The sequence below is a fragment of the Castanea sativa genome, chromosome 1, assembly GCF_040712315.1.
Source record: "Castanea sativa cultivar Marrone di Chiusa Pesio chromosome 1, ASM4071231v1".
In the NCBI taxonomy this organism is placed as follows: Eukaryota; Viridiplantae; Streptophyta; class Magnoliopsida; order Fagales; family Fagaceae; genus Castanea; species Castanea sativa.
In genome coordinates this window covers 17678294-17696308 of record NC_134013.1, presented here as the reverse complement: position 1 = coordinate 17696308, position 18015 = coordinate 17678294, and the positions used below count along the sequence as shown (strand labels likewise).

The 18015-nt window shown below is 34.3% G+C and overlaps 1 protein-coding gene across 1 annotated transcript; it reads right to left on the bottom strand.

The window, feature by feature from the left end:
* Window positions 1-677: 677 nt before the first annotated feature.
* LOC142615226 (endoribonuclease Dicer homolog 3a) lies at window positions 678-16286 on the bottom strand. The gene is made up of 25 exons (XM_075787944.1): window positions 15874-16286; window positions 15569-15749; window positions 15254-15367; window positions 14615-14749; window positions 14441-14510; window positions 13897-13961; window positions 13689-13820; window positions 13412-13564; window positions 12911-13040; window positions 12219-12324; window positions 11951-12143; window positions 11701-11861; window positions 11354-11572; window positions 10961-11226; window positions 10143-10411; window positions 9530-10050; window positions 9335-9429; window positions 8293-8516; window positions 7990-8199; window positions 4470-4946; window positions 3991-4260; window positions 3440-3766; window positions 2372-2624; window positions 1266-1377; window positions 678-1144 (listed from the first exon to the last, which is right to left on the bottom strand). Exons 1-25 carry the CDS (start codon window positions 16014-16016, stop codon window positions 937-939), a joined length of 5034 nt encoding a protein of 1677 aa, XP_075644059.1. The 5' UTR covers window positions 16017-16286; the 3' UTR covers window positions 678-936.
* Window positions 16287-18015: the final 1729 nt, after the last annotated feature.

Sequence of the window (18015 nt, the reverse complement as noted above, 5' to 3'; positions counted from 1 at the left end):
TTATATAAAATTCTAAAAGGATTTGTAACTTAACTGGTACTTTCTGATATTTTCAACAAAGATGTCTAATGTTCAAACCTTCTACTTCCATTGTTGTGATCATCAAATTATCAACCAAAAAGGAAAGAAAAAAGAAAAAAAGAAAAGAAAAGATGACTATACAAAATTATTGTTGCTCTGACTGAGAATTGGAGACTGAGATTTATGGAAATATGAGTTAGATGAGATTCTGGAGTTGAGTTAAACACTACCAACATTATCATTTTTACCCTTGAAATTCTATTTTCAAAATCTTTTACCTGACCACATAAAGTTATGGATTTCGTATTTCTTTGTTCTCATTAACAATTAAAGAAAAGAGGAGAATCCCCAATGTCCGCTAATGTCAATCAGACTGTAGTCCGTCACTTACAAATAATGTTCATTATTATTTTAACTTTTAAATGAATCAAATAGTTAACAAACATATGAAAATTGATGCAAGTATTTAATGATAAAAGCAAACTACAATCTCTTGTAATGTTGCAGCATAATAACATCAATCTCGTAAAAGTGGAATCCTAAGTTCTACCAAATTATGGGCAAAGGATTCATTGGGTTAGAACTTAGAATTATACAATCCTTTAATTAGAAAAGAGAGGTTTCTCAAAAAAAAAAAAAAATTAGAAAAGAGAGAATGTAAAAGGCATAGCTTCATTATGAGTATGTATTCATACAAATAATTAGCAGTAGTGTACATGACTTTAGTACATTGACATCATAGCTAAGCTAGATTCATGTTTGATACATTACCTAAACTAGTCTGTTGCCTAATTGCTCTATAGGTGCTCTATAGGTTTAGGGAAGATGAATAGGGTGGTCTACTATACAAAAAAACATAACATCATCCCATTTTTTCAAGTTAAAGAACCACTACTTGACACCAATAGACACAAATTAGGAGCCACCAATGACAAGTTTTCCCTGTCGTTCAAGCTCATAGAGCATGACAAGCGCCGCGGAGTCAAGTGCACTCTTCTTATCAGCTCTAGCATCTCCTGTGCATTCCATACTGCCGAATTTGGGAATGTGCAAGCTTATCCTCGATACAAAACTGTTAAACCCATTTCTTATTTCAGAGCCTTCTCCAAATTCAATTGGAGATCTGAGGGAGAAGATAACAATTAGGTCAGAAACTGAAAAGAATTAACAAATTTTCTAGCAGCCATGAATGCAAATCCACATTTATATAAGCATTAAATTATTATACAGAAAACAAGGCTGACCTTGATTTATTTTCTGTTGAATTGAATGTAGGCATTGGCCACTGCACTTTCTTACATAATTCGAAAAGAGTGGTCCGGGGTCCTCCTTTCTTTGTGTTGATTGTGGCAATAACTACAAACAAAAAGGCATAGTAGTACTAATTAATATAATTTATCATCTTTTTTTTTATTAATGTATATAAGGATTTAGAAAGTCATAATAAAGGATAAGTTCAAGTATGAAAGATTACAAGTAGCAAAATCAACAATTGTATCGTTAAAAAATATATTAAAAAAAAAAACAGAAAAAAGAAGTCATAAGTGCACAACGAGAATAATAATAAGATGCCGAAATGTTTGAAAAAAAATACAGTCAACCATGACATATCCAGCAATTAAATTTTCTTATTGAGATCACATCTTACATTTAGCTTGATAATTAAATTCATGATTCTCTTCCAAAGGGAGCAGAAGAGATATTCTATCAAGAATTTGCAGCTGTTTACTTACAACTGACTGCACTGGGTCCAACTCATAGCATTTTTATGAGCTTATCCAGCACGTGGTAAAGCCAACTTGGCGGATTAGACTCTCTTTCGGGTGAGGATCCCTTTGTCACCATATAAATATATAAAGCTCATTTAATTCTTTCACCAGATTATAAATCCACTGAAATTTTATTTTGATCAAACATAAAAGAGAATGTGACTGTTTATATATCATAAACCTAATTCATCCAAACATCGATGTGGTTATTGTGGGACAACATTGAGTGTTAAATGGCCAACACGTTTGAATTTGCACCCATTGTCATTTGATGAACTATTTTAGTAATTTAAATAAAAATATTAAATGAATATATGTGCAAGTTCCAGAAAAGCAAAAGCAGCTGTGCGAACAATTCTAAACACAATCATATACACAATCATATACGGACAGTAAGTAGTCATCAGTTTTTTAGAAAAAGGATAGGGTATAGAAGGAAAGTGTAATAAGAAGAAAATATCAAAATGCAAAAGCTGAATGCCACACACATTGACTATCTGAAATATATAATGCTCTGGCATTGTTTGGATCCATCACTCTCAGTATCAAAACGAGAAAAATAATGCATGGATGGTGCAAACCTGGGGTGCCACTGTTGGGACTGCGGTCTTTGTTAGAACAATCATTGGTTGGAGAAGAAAAACTAGTCGACTCAGGAGGCACTTGATCTTCGGTTGATTTTCGCTTTTTATTGATTGCTAGCTCTGAAAGATTTTCATCAGTTAATTGATCACATACATCAATTTCCATGTATGAAGCAGTTGAACCGTCAATATGGTCAGCATCCAGTTTTCTCTTTTTGGAAGCATTTCGGGAGAATAAAATTCCTCTTTTCTGTTGCATTTAAAAGTATTACATTAGCTATGATGAGTAATGAAAAAAGTTGACAGGTTCTGAGATGTGAAGCACATCAGCAAAATCTACTTGTGACCAAACCGCTTAACACTGAGCCTCATTCATTACGAATGAAGCATTAGGCTAACTTTACAAGAAACTAAACTTGTGCATGTCTTTTTCAGTCCGAACTCATGATATCATTCAAAATATAAATTCTATCACCAAATTAATTATTTTTAGGGCATTAAGTTCCATTCCATAACCATTCGTAAATAGTTCAATTTTCATTCTGATTGTCTATCTACTTCTAAAGTAATTCTTGCTTAAATAACTGCCAAAAGGGGGTATGGGGGGGAAAAAGGACACCTAAGACAACATTTAAATCATCATCACAATTAATTTGGAGAGCGGAAGAATTTTAAGGTGACCATTATTTGCACAGGTTTCAGAAGTTTTTTTTTTTGGGGTTACTTTTATTTCTTAAATAAGAAATCAGAAAGGCGAGAATGAATATAAATAATAATTTTTTTAATTAAAAAAAAGTTTCCAATGCTATGTCCATTTTATACATTTGAAATTGTTCCCACGCAAAAAAACATTGGGTGATTTATGACAACAATGAGATTGTACATGCAAAATACTAGAAAAAGACAGATAGCTAATAAAGTAACCCTAGAACTTTATATTAAATAAAATCTTAACATTTCTAAGAAAAAATTGAACTGCCCAATAATCTTTAATTAAAATGGTGATCTGCATAGTAAAGTTTATGAAACAAGACGAAGCAGATATTTAGAGAAGCACCAACAAACCTCAAGTTCCTTTAATAAACGACAAGCTGCTTCTCCTCTTGCAATTTTTTTCCCCCCCTCATATCCCTCTCCAATCAAAAGGACGTCTTTCAGTTGTAAACTAAGCTCAGCATGCACCATATCTCCCTTCTTTATAAATTTTTCTTTTATAAAATACCCAAGAGATGCACATAATTCATTCAGTTTTCGAAATGGATGCAGTTCAAGCTTATCAGGGGTCACAATTGGAGACAACAATGGCTTATATATTCTCCAAACTTCATTAAGATTAAGCTTGGTGTCAAGTAGTATTGCCCCTGCAATACTTTCCACCATATCTCCAAGAGCCTGTAACAAAAAGAAGATGGTCATACAAACAAACTAATCATAAACAGAAAAATAATGGCAATCAAACCACAAAGAAGCAAGTCAATGTAGAACTCAACAACCAAATGACTTACACCAACTGCAAATATTTAAGAAACATTGACTAAGAATCATGGATATAAATGGCAACTGTCAAAATACACAACATCAGGAAGAAAGAAAAGGAAATGAGCATAAAAACTAACCTTAGGACCTTTTGGGCGTTGGAGTGATCCATCAGTATGAGATTCAGAAATAGACTTCACATATTCTGTTAGCTGACTTAGAAGTAACCCTGAGCAGTGTTGAAGATGCTGGTGAAGGTTTTGTCTTACAGCAGCTTGAGCGAAATTTTCATTATTTACTGAAGCCGAACGCAAGTCAGTCAACTCGCCTGGATCAATATCTGTGTAGCACTGATAGAGATGCCACGTAATAAGCAGGTCCAACACCGAGTCACCAAGATATTCAAGCCTCTGTCAAAAAATTCAAGAAGTTTAGAAGAGAGATTATATAGAGCTCTTGCTTATTGTGTGTTCAATTTCTTGCCATTTTCAAAATTTACAAAGACTTCTTCAACAGACATTTAAAAAGGATATTTTAGGAAAAGGAAGAGGGGGTGAGGGGGCAGAAAGAGAAAAATTCAATCAAGTGATTCAAGTCTGCTGAGAATGTCCATTGATACCTGGTAACAATAGCCAACTCCCAGTTCTTGCTGGGATGCATGTGTTATGGCCTCTTGTAAAAGACCCTTAACAGAAAATTCATAACCAAGCTTTGACTCTAGGGTTGCAATCTCATTATCTTTTGGGACATAGGAGCGTAGAGAAGCAGTAGTAATTGCTTCAACAACTAATGAGGGATCAAGTTCAGCATCAATTCCAAGCCACTTCATCAGATGGAGTGCAGCAATTATTCCACCACCCACATAGTATGCTCCTATGAGGGCTTCAACACAATCAGCTATGGTTTTTGAACTCATCCATCTATGACCTTTATCACAGCTACTTCCAATCATAACTTTTGGGTCTTCAGTATGGAATTTTGCATCCAACGGCACTTCTGGAGTATCCACCCCGCATTTACAAGGAACAGGCCGTATGGAACGCTGTCCTGGAGCAACCCAACGACGAGGATCAAATGCACTGTCACGTATATATCCCTGTCAAAGGAAAAATGCAAAGCATCATAACTCAATGAACTCATAGACTCATTAACGTACTAAAGCCTGTTAAAAGTTACAATTGTACCCAAATTACGGTCTCCTAAATGAGTGCAGGCAGGAATTGCAAAGCAGCGTGTAACAAAATTTAAAAAAACAGAAATAACCTATGTTCATATATTGTGGCATGTTCACAAAACATTAATTTCATTTTTCTTATGTACATAACAAAATACCAGTGATCATTAATCCAGTTCCGGTGCCTGAGTTTTATTAATCAGTCAAAGAAAGAAATTTATATACCAACATGCTGCTGAGTATTACATGTTCATATTGACTTATTGGAAACAAACTATTTTATCCAGGATGCCATTTCAATGTGCCCATATTGTATTGTAGCTGAATCCTGAATCCTGAATCCTGAATCCAAATTTACAACTCAACTTGGTATCAAAGTGTCCTGATCCAACTCTACTCCTTACTAAAGCACGTTGGAGGCTATATTCCAATGATAGGGGTGTGCTAACGTCAGCACCGACAAGGTCACCAGAATCCGAAGAACACACCATCTGACTTGCCAGAATCTCCTGATATTTGTGGTGTTTTTCCCAATTTTTTTGGAGCCATCTGCAAAGTCTTTTTTCATTTTCCATTGTTTTCTTTTACCCTTGGCACCAATTCAACCCTAGAACCCACTAAAACGCATTGGAGGCTGTGTTCAATGATAGAGATTCCATGTACTTGACAAGGTGAGCTACTACATGGAGATTAAGGGTGGAGTAGTGCAAGGAACCCAGTTTTGTGAGGCAGGTAGGTGCATGATTGAGAAAGCTGTAGTCTGTAAATGCCTTGTTTGATGTATTGTATTTAGCTCAGATTAAGGATGGGATAGAAGACAAAGTGTGTTGGACACTTAAGAGTAATGGTGGATTTTTGCTTACTCATAACATGAAGTAATGAGAAGTAGGGTTGTGCAGGTTCCGACCGGAACCGATGAAACTGATTGGGGCCAAGCTGACTGCACTGCCACATATATATAGCAGTTGCTCTATAAAAATAAAAATATAAAAAATAAAAACCCTTCAGTTACCCTACAAACCCCACCCCCGAGATTTTTCTTCCTCATCCAATTGCCCCCCCCTCTTTCCTCAACAACTCAGATCTTCCCCAACTCTGGTTGCCATCTCTACCTTCCTCAAACTCTGGTCATCACCCCACAGCCAAACTCAAAGAGCAAAGCTTCCAGACTACAATCAAAAAGATTAGCTTTGATCAATCAAGAACACAGAAAAAGAAAATGGGTTGCAGTTGCTCTAAAAGGTAAAATTTTTCATATCTTGAATCTGAGATTCTAAATGCAGTGGGTTTTTTATTTGCTGTGGGTTAAATTTTTTTTATTGTTGTGGGAGAACTCCTTGTAATTTTTGGGTTACTCTCACTCTGATGGTTATGCATTTTTTGGAGCTTTTGAAACAGTATAGAACTTTTCCCCCTCTTTTTCTTGCCAGTAGTTGGCATCCGACTACAGCACCAATAGAAATGGCTGCCAATGTAGTCAGAATTTTGATCCCTACCGTTTGGTAGCGGTTTGAAGTTTAAGAAAACTGATCCACATGGTGCAGCTCGGAAAATCTGTTCCAAAATTGGCCACACCAAACCATGTACACCCCTAATGAGAAGCACCCCCAGCTTGGATTTCCCTGGAACTGGAAGGCTATCAGAAAGTAGAAGGCTCCAACAAGAATAGCTTTCTATATATGGACTGAAAAGGGAAATTTCTCACCGTACATAATCCTATCAAGCAAGTGATAATCATTGTAAATCAATGTTGTTGTGTTGTGTAAGAGGAGTGGTGAGAATACGGATCATTTGTAGATTGAACGACAACATCAAGATGCCATAATGACTGAATCCATGATGTTTTGTGTTAGATGGATAATGACTCAATCCATGCACATATTGCTCTAATGTTGGCAAAGGAAACCAACTTCTTTATCATTATGTTTAATGTGGACATGGAGGGACAATGTTAGAAATTATCTCAAATTTCTAATTTAACAAAATATTCTTTTTTGGATTTTTTATTTTTGGATCTTCTTTATATGGAAGGAAAGTCTCTTCCTCATCAAGGAAGTAATTAAAATCCCTATCAGAGAAGAAATGTTGTAAACTTAGTCCATCAAGGAAGTGAAGTTGGACTCTTATATATAAGTAGTGTTGTAAAGGTTTGGAGGTTTTGGTCCCTAATAGAGAGAGAAGAAGACTTTCAGAAGAACATTGAAAGGTTTTCTTCTTAGAGTAGCCTAATAGTTCCTTTGGGGTTGAAAAGATACCTATGTGTCCAACGCAAGTTGTGTGGCTGATAGAAAACAGAGAATTCTTGCTCCTGGGCATGAGCATAAACTTCTTAGCCCATCAAGAGTGAATGCCCCTGGACCAGGAAATTGACTCTGGTGGGTGGGATCAATTGCCCTTAGGTTTTACTAGCTACAATCAAGTCCAAAGGGCTCTTCTTCAAGAAGGTCCCTACATTATCAAAAAGAGAATAGACCAATCTCTCAAGAGTGAGCGATTGAGAGGTTGAGCGTTGTAACCTTCCTTGAGTATAGTAGATTTCACCTCCCTTTCCGTGGATGTAGACAGTTTGTTGAACCATGTAAATTCTTGTGTCCCTTTTGTGTTTGGATGGGGGGAGATGGGGGAGAGCATAAGAAGGAGGACCAGCATATAATGCAGGACAAGCCAGAACGATGCAGCAAGAATAAATAAAAAAAAAACAAGAAAACAAAAGATAGGAAACCTAGAAATCAGCACCTAGGCTTGCTTGGAGTCCACGCCAAGCAAAGAAAACCACTGAGTCAGCACAAGTGGAAAAGAAAAGGTATAGTTCATCAATTTTCTGATACAACTATATAAAAATTGATACTATGCATACTGTTATTAAAGAGAGATCATGAAGTTTTAATTCATATGCACCATGATGTGCCTAATAAAGCCACTTAAAGAGATGATAGCCATAGAAAGGAGATATATGTTTAAATACCTGTAATTTGAGATCTGTTCCCAATTTATGTAGGGTTGCATTACAAATAACCCGTACACGTATATCAGTTAATTGCCCTTCATGCTTCTTAGGATATTTAAGAAAGAGGTGACAACCCACTGCATACTTTAGAACCGAATCACCAAGCAATTCCAAACGCTCCATTGAAAAATTCTCAGAACATCTTAGCGTTGTAAGAGCTTCTAGAATCTATTCACAAAAGATCTTGATTAGTATAATCATAACTGTATGATTCAAAAGAACATAGACAAATCAAGAGAATAACCAACTAATAGGACAGACCAAAGCGCTTGAAATACGAAAGTTGCTAGAACAACAAATCTCTTCTCTAAGCTGGCTGGCTAACATAAGGGATTCCAGCCGATGCATCACAGATGGTAATAAATAAAATGATCTTAAAACTCCTCTGGAAACATCAAGCCTGATTAAAAGCTCAGGAGGCATATGAACATGCATTTGTGCCTTTTTGACAAGCACACCTGCTTCCAATGTCTTACCAGTAGTGCCTGCTTAATCAGAAGAAAATATTAGATATATACACAAAGTTCCACAGCATTACTAAATCAGATTCAAGAACTTTATTAAAAGAACTAGAAACAGACATCCATCTAATAATTGTACAATAACAACTTGTGTAATACACCCAACCGGTAGGGGAAAACCCTCATCTAAGACGATAAAATGTGTGCAATTTTTGTATGCCGACACATGCTCATGAAATTTCCCTTTTCCCCCTCCTTACTGGGCATGCTTCTAAGCCGGATTCTATTACACTATAGAAATAGGGAACTAATAGTTGACTGCAACCTGTTTTATAAAACATGCCGGTCAATTATCAAGATCCTTAAATTAAACTTGAGAGAAGTGTTTAGCAATGCCTAACCTGACTCTCTTTTCGCTTCCTTTTCCAATTGAACATGGTGTACCACATAGAGAGATCTCCATATACTCCGTCTGTAACTATCTTATCCAACTAAAAACTCTTCCCTACCCCAACCCCAATTCTCTCCCATCTAGTCTACCCTATGAGAACTGGGAATCATAGTAGTAGTAGACAAAGCTGAAAGCCATGACTTAGTTGAGGGGTGTTGATAATGGATGATTAGGGTGACAATATGCATTGTTCAGCTAAATTGTTTCAATTAGATTATCAAAGTTGGAAAAATGAAATAAAATCATCTTTCTTCACAAAGGCTAAATATTATGAAAGCATAACTAGCATATAAATTTGCCAAAAGGACAGGAAAAAAAGACCTGAATACCTATAAACAGAAATGTGCACTACATATGTTGCAACAAAGCTCAAGCATTCAAATTAACAAACCTTCCTCATCGAAGTTTACAAGAAGGTTGTGTGGGTTATGACTTTGCTTTAACCGCAACAAAGGCTGTCCTGGATACATCAGCGTTATCCCATACCTGATCAGGACAGGCGTTATCTATGGAACTATATAGAGGAATCCAAAGAAGAAAATACACAATAAGTACAAAACATCATTCAGGATAAGAAATCACCTACTTTTTGTTGAAGTACTCTGAAAATGTCATATATTTTGATGAGGCACTATCAGTGTTTCCATCAAAAGGACTCTCAGCAGAAGTATTATTCACAACCTCAACAACAGAGTAGATTTTTCCAGTGTGAATTGCCAAAACTACCATATCTTTGAGATTGTTTGTGTCAGCCATACTATAAGCAAAGTGGATAACATTAGTGCTGCATGAACCATTCTTATAAGGTGATAAATTTCCTTTCTCACCATTACAATGTTCAGCACCCAACAAAGATCTTTTTTTCATGATTTCTACCGCAGAAATGCAAGAATTGATGCCTATCCAATTTATTTGGCAAGGCTCAGGACTTGAAGTGTTCAATGTTTCGAGAGGTAGAAGCAAATACATGTTTGATGGGCTCCATAGTGATCTAGTTTCATTCTTAAGTAAAAATTCTCTGCATGTTCCAGCTGATTTAGATCCAAAAAACAGTCTCCCAAACAAACCATTAAAGAAAAATTCTTGAAAGCACTTTGCTTTTGTCATCTGATAAGGAATAATGGACAGCATGGAATTAGAAGAAATATTCCCAAAAAAGAACAAGAATGATAAATTAATTAACAAGCTGATGTGTGCACCTGTTCTGCATCCAAATGCACTTGCCCGCAAAAAGATACAGAAGACTTAACCTTCTTTGAGACCAAGTAAAGCTCCAATTCAATATTTCCCACATCATCATCGAGCTTTGTCTCAAGCAAAAGAACAAATCCAGAATAAAGCTCTCCAGGGATATTACATAAAAATTCAAATTTATAGGCCTGAAAAATGGCTCCATCAACTTTTTCTCCCCAAGTTCCCAGCGCGCGAATGCAAGTAGTCCCATGTAACTCCTTCCTCTTTGTTGTGCCTTCGAACACCAAAATAATAGGTATAAGGAAAATAAAAGGAGAAAAATAAAATGCCTTGGCACATGCCAGATATGATACAAAAACAAAATGCACAACATATAAACTCAGACACCTAATGTATATTTTTCTGCAGTTGAATTCAAAAGTAACTCAAAAATAAACCATGAAGTCATCCAAAGCATCAGACCGATGTATATTTTTAACATGTTGCTTCAGGATCAAAAGTATTCTCTCATGAAAAGTATCAACATTGCTAAATCTTTTTTTTTTTTTTGCACATACAAAGGCAAAATAAGAGAACAAAGAATTTATCAACAAGTAATTTTTTATAAAAATAACATCACAAGTTGACAATTGACTTGTAAACGAGTAGTTTACCAAGGCTTGCTTTATTGTTCCAACATATTCTAGATTGGGTCAAATTCAAATAGAAATGCATGTCTTTCAATATATCTACTACCCCAATTAACCTTAAATAGGGACTACAGAACCATTTTGTGAACACTACATATCTAACAACCAAAAATCAATTGGTCACATATACATACCTGCACCCGAAGCTGATTCTTTGCTTTTTGCAATGAGATTTTTCTCTGGAAGCTCTTTGATAGATGGGAGAAGATGATCATCCAAAGCACCCATTTGATGCAACTTCTTACATGCTTCCAAGCAAACAAGCTGTTTTGCTAAATGAGAATTCCTACTTGAGGGACCAACTATGGATTGAAAAGCCGCATTAGGGGGTAATGTCATTTTACACTCATAAGACCCTTCGATAAGTGAAATATGAAATTTTGGCTTTGGGACAAAGTACCTAATTAAAACAGTAACAAATTATGACTGAATAAGAGATAACTGGATTTAATGAATAGAATCATAAAATAAAATTGGAAATTATATTAAGTATAACTAATCAATTTACAAGGAAGACATATCCATACTTGTCACCAGGAAGTTTTTCACAATATCGATGAATGAGGTTGACACTAGAATCTGCAGTAACCGAGGCCCCAGTTGCTTCCACATGATATGCATTTACTTCCTCAGTAGTACATGCCTTCAGAATGTGTGCATCAGGGTCTCTATTCATGGCTGTATCTGTCATTGAACGCTCACTCCTAATTATGTCAAACAGTTGATCCCTTTGTTTTGTGTTTCCCCTTTAGATATATGCATAGTTAGAGCAACAATATATTTGAGATTAAAAATAGCAACAAAAAAAAAAAAATCTTCTGAATTTCAAGAAACAGAAACTATGTAAAGGCTAACAACAAAGAGGAGTCCTCACCTCTCCAACATCATGACAAATTGAGAGTTATCCTGTCGAGCTCGTCCCCGAGATTGGACATAACTACGGACTGTCTTGGGGAGGTCAAAACGTATCACACAAGAGCAGTTTGGCACATGAATTCCCTCCTCAACTACATCAGTAGCAAATAATAAATTGACCTACATAGAAGGGTTTGCTAATTTAGAATTGGGGTTTCAAATAACAGAACTTCTAATAATTCAAATTCTATATGTAAAAGATTAGACACCTTGCCAGAGCGAAATGACTCCAATGTTTCCTTTTGCTTTTTTGGCGGCAGCGAGTCCACTGATGTGTTACTTCCAGTCAAATATGAAACCGTGAAATGCGATAAATAGGTAACTTTCTTCATGAATCTCTCAATTACCTTAGCTGTAACAATTCTCTCAACAAAAATGAGACACAGTACTTGCTCAGCTCCTCTGCAACCACAAAATATGATGGCATATCAACCACATAACATTATAAACAAAAATTAACTGGTGTAGTTAAATTACCCAAATGATTGGAAAAGTTGAAGAAGTTCATGTAGTTTAGGAGATACATAGCCCAAATCTACTGCTTTTAAATAACCAGACCCTAAATCCAGAAGATTTTCATAACCTGAAAGAGACAAAAAAGATATTATCAATAAGAAATATCATATTTAAACCAGAAACATAACATAACAGATTTTAATTTGAAATATATTAGCATATGGCCATATAAAAGGTGCATTGAGCGAAAAAATAAACCCCAAAATAATGAGATACCATAACAACTAACAACTAACAGGATATACCACTAACAACTAACAACTAACAACTAACAACTAAATTGCACCAAGTAAAAATAGGTTCAGTAATTCATTTCCCACTTTTGCCCCAACAAATAGAAAATACAATCTTGTCAGAAAATTGTTGATTTACGCCACATTGTAATACGAATTAAATTGTTACAACTTATGGGTGAGGGAAGATGGGAAGAAAAGTACATTTGTGACTGGGTATTAACATACAGAGTAACAAAATCAGAAATTTTGACAGTAGTGCAAATGCCTTGGACATGATGTATCACAACCATAGGTACACAACAAAGAAACAAAATCAGTTTGCAGTACAAAGGTGCAAAAAAAAATAAAAAAAAATAAACGTTATGATACTGCTTAAACCAGGATAAGAATAAAGAAGAAATATTCCAAGCAGCATACCATGTGGGAAAGATTCCCCAATTATACACAAGACTTCCTCAAGAAAACGTTTACACAGAAAGTAACTTTCTCTATAAACTTCACACTCTGCATTGCTGATTGGAACATTCTCTAGACAGACTTTCACAGCCTACAAACCAAATAACATAATACAGAAAAATTAAATTAGAAGAGAAAGGTATGACCATGAAACCATCGAAAGCTTTAGTGACCCTTTGACTGTATTCATATAGAAAAGAATAAATAATAACATTTTTTTTGGTGAATATGTAACATCATATAGAAAGAATGAAATTAGAACCAAAGGTATGATCATAAACAATAGTTATCCTTTACTAAGGCTATGAGGTCTGCAACAAGAGCTGCTTGAATGTCATACAGTTGGAGGGAACCCAAGGACAAGGGTGTAATAAAGATAACATATGTATGTATGTATGTATCTTTCCTTTTAAGACACAACTCTCCTCTACTCTTTATTCTAAATATAGAGTCCTAGCATACCTCATAAGCACACATGAGTCCAAGGTCGTCCAGACAATACAAAACCTTTGCCTGATCATTAGACAAACGCTTTCGCAGCATATTAAATTTATCATCCGTATCCTTGTAATTACTTTGCAACGACCCTTGCAACTCTAACAAGGACGCATCAAACTGTCAATGCAGGTAAGCTTTTATTAGTATCCTGACAAGTTTACTGTTTAAAAATAAAAATATAAGCATGGATGGGATGGGTATGTATATGTATGAATATGTGTATTAAATGGCCCAGAAATACCTTGGAACACAAGGCCTCTATTTTCCCCTTTAAATCCAAACTGGGAAACAGTGCTTGGTCATAAAATCTACAAGTTTCTTTTGCAGAGGGCACATACACTTCAATCTCTTCCCTGTCTCCAACAGTATAAATCTAACCCAGAAAGGATCAATACTTGAGTTTAATCCATGATAAGTGCAGAATCATCACTATTAAAATTGTAAAATACCTGGGAATCCAAGATATTTTCTAGTTCTGAAATTTGACCCTCACAGTCCACGATGGATGAGACACCTGCTACACACATTTGTAAGTAAAAGTATGCAAAAATGATTTTTAATATAACGACAGATCTGATAACTAGACACTTGATAATAAACATTTAGCAATGGGCCTTGTATAGCATTTCTTAAACACAAGCATAAAGATAAGAAAAAGCAAAATAATTAGACCACAACAGACTAACTGGAAAAGGCTTAAAATACGCTAATCATTCAATGGCAGCCAAACAATCCATACAAAGAAACTTCAAACTCTATGCAGAAAAACTTATGTTAAGCTAATTAGCTTTCCAGTTCTAATCAGCCTTAACCTTAACTCCCCAGAGAGAAAATTTAATGAAACTTAACATTTAAGTACTAATGGCACTGAACTGTACACATGAAGCACATCTAGACATGTACAGTACAAAGTACATCATTTAAAGGCAAAAAAAAAAAAAAAAAAGGACCAACCTATCGTAGCCAATGACATAGCAGTATACAATATCTTACCTTTTCTAACTACAGGGGATGCCGTCATTCCAAAAATCTTTGGCTTGTTATTAGAATTGTGATAAAATTCCTTCACCAAAACAACACAATTATTGAGATGTTCATAAAAATAAGAATGAAAAATCAGCTTAAGATGGTGTGCAACAACAAAAATGGAAAATAATAGATATTCACCTTCATTATTTTTGTATATGGATGGTTACCAGTAGCACGATGACATTCATCAATTATCATTAAGCATACTACTTCTGGACTCAAGAATGCCTTTCTTAAGACATCCAAAAATATCTGGGGTGTCATTACTAGTACCTACAAGATAACATAAAGAATTTGCATTAACATAATACTAGCAAAGGTAACTTGTGAATAGAAATTTAAACCTAGGATTTTAGGAAAATTATTTCCATGTAATAATTAGTAGGGAAGATTGATTTTTTTTTTTTTTTTAACTTTGACTACATAAATATATTGTTAAACTAGCACCAATTTGGAGTTCTCAGAGACAATCAACTTACTGGTGTGTGATGAATAATGACTAAACAAGCAATATAGGAAATAGTAACTAACTCTTTTTTTATATATATACACGAAATAGTAACTAACTTACTAACGCTAAAAGCCAGAGCAAATAAAAGTGCATAAAGAAAGAAAATTAAAGCAACAATTAAAACAGAGGAAGCTCAAACTGAGATTTTAACAGTAACATGCCATTAAGAAGTAGAAATTAGAACTGCCCAAATAAAAACATAAAGAAATAATTCAGTATACAGATAATCATTAATATACTTGGAGCTATTTAAGAATCAACCTTACATCATTCTTATTAACTTCCCTTTCCCAGGTCTCTAAGCCCCAATTATCAACTCCCATGACTCCGTAGTACTGCCCCACTTCCATATTTGTATGGTTTTTTATAAACTCAAATTGCTGCAGACAGAAAACCCATTTGTTTCAGTATGTGAATAAATCAACTAGCCACATTACATGTAGATTCACAAGTATACTTTATTAGCACTAAAATTCATTCTTTTCATTCAACAATTGAAGAGAAATACTTCATTAAAGGACAGAAAGAATTCAAAAGAGTACCAAAAAGGAAATAAATTTTTATTAAAAAAAAAACCATGCCTGATTAACAAGATGGACGGTGGGAGCCAAGAAAACAATCAACTTTTTATGGCCATTAGACTTGATAGCTTCACCAATGGCTTTGATAAGCATAACGGCTACCAGAGTCTTGCCAGCACCTGTCTCCAACACTGCTATGGTGTTCCTCTTCTTTGCAACTTCAAACACTTGCAATTGGTACCTACACAACCCAAAAAATACACATACATATTCACACATTATTAAAGTCTCAAAACACACAAATTGATCATCATCATCATCATCAAGATTCAAAAACAAGAAAAAGAAAAAAAGCAGAAACAAACCCTCTGGGCTTCATGCACTTGGGACTTGAAGAAGAGGGTGATTCTTGGACAGAAAGATCATGATCAGATTCATTCATATCACTGAAGCTCCGCTTGAGAGGAAGAAGATCCTGGGTCTGATTCTGCTGCTCCAAGCAAAGCATGTTGAAAGTAGTCTCTTTGGATTGGGAAAAGGCCTTTGATTATCTAAATAGTGCAAAAAAATTCTTTCTTTTCCTATATTGAATGGGAATTTTTTAATGGGCCCCTAAGAATTTAAAAACTATTATTTTCACAGAGTGGTTGAGTAGAACTAGAGAGTACACACTAAAAAACACTTTCAGTGAATTTTTACCCCCAAAAAAAAAATATTTCTGGGAAATCTTTATTTTTATAATAAAAAAATAAACAACAAATTTCTCTGTTTCTTGTGCTTTGAGAAATCCGAAGTGCAGGACTGAGAAGATTTCATGTTTTTTTTTTTTCTTTATAAACAGTACTTTGGGTTTGGTCGTGTACTGTTATAACATAAGTGATATTCGTGTGAGTAACCTGTTTGAGTTTCAAGATTGAATCCCACGCGGCGCGTGCATACACGGTCCAATAATTTAGGAACACGAGTACTTTTATTTGTAACGTGGGACCATTACAAGTCGCACACGTGAGTGAGTCTGCCCTGATTCCTGAACAAGTTGACTGTGTGTTTGTTTGGGAAAAAAAGTACTGAAATAGAAGTGTTCAAGTTGAACAGTGTTTCCGAAACATACTCTCGTAAAGTGCTTTCTTTAGGCTACACGTCGTTTTAGTCCCAAAATTTTTTGTGTCATAATTTAATTAGACCTTTTTTTTTAAGAAAAATAATTTAATTAGACTTGTTTATGAAAACTTCTTTATATAATGTACATTTTCAAAACATTTATGGTGTTTATCTTTTACTTTTTTATTTTAATAAAATAATTATCAAAAACTTTGTAATTTAACTGGTTGACAACCAAAAAACGTAGTGAAATGAACAAATAAAAAAACTTTAGTGAAACAAAAAAAAAAATCCACCCCCAACTACCGAATTGTCAAACAAAAAATTTTAATGAAACAATAAAAATAAGTTTTAAAGACTTCTTAACATTTATTGTGTTAACTTAGTTTTTTTTTTATATAGAAAAATGATTACTCTCAATTGATAACACAATTAATTAATATTCAAAAATAGAAATAAGAGAATCATTATTAATACCCTTTTTTAATTAGAATTTTTTTGGTGAAAATCAAACTTAATTAAATCATTTTCAATATTAGGATATTTGATTCGAAAAGGCGATGAATTTTAAATAGTTCAAGCTAATATAGTTTAGCATTTTCGGTAACTCTAAAACAAAATTTTCAAAAAAAATGAAATTCACTTTACTCTTTTTCTTTCTAAAAATAAAACTTGATAATTATGGTAGTTATTAATAAGCATTTATTATGATTTTTTTTTAGAATGAACATTTATTATAATTGTATTTATTATGAAACTATTTATTCTACCAGACTAACACTAAAAGAAATTATGATATGTCAAGTATCAAATGAATGGTATAAATATAAAAGATTTTATAAAGAATTTAAACTCAATTGAAAATATATACTATAATAGGATCTCAATATATAATATAATAGGATAATGACGGGTAAATTTGCCCCTTCCAAATTACTAGTCTCATATTAATAAGGATATATATATATAGAGAGAGAGAGAGAGAGAGAGAGATATATATATATTTATAGAGAGAGAGAGAGAGAGAGAGAGAGAGAGAGAGAGAGGGGTTAAATCACTCCATTTGTAAAAGAGAGATGCTATGTCCGCAACATTTTTACAACATTTTCACAACAAATCACAGATGATTAGTTGTTATTAGTTCAAATTTGAACCTAACACGAAAATTACTTTTTTACCCCAATAATAACAACCAGCAACAATTTACCATTTAGGATTTGTTGTAAAAATATTGTGAAAATGTTGTGGACATATCATTTCTCTTTGTAAAATAATCTCACAAACAGTACACAATTTTTTGAAGGATGTAAGAATAAGATGAGATCAAATCATTCTTATAATTTCAATAGTTAAATTGATAAGGGTAATCACACTCTTCTCTCTTAACATTTTGTGGAATTACACCT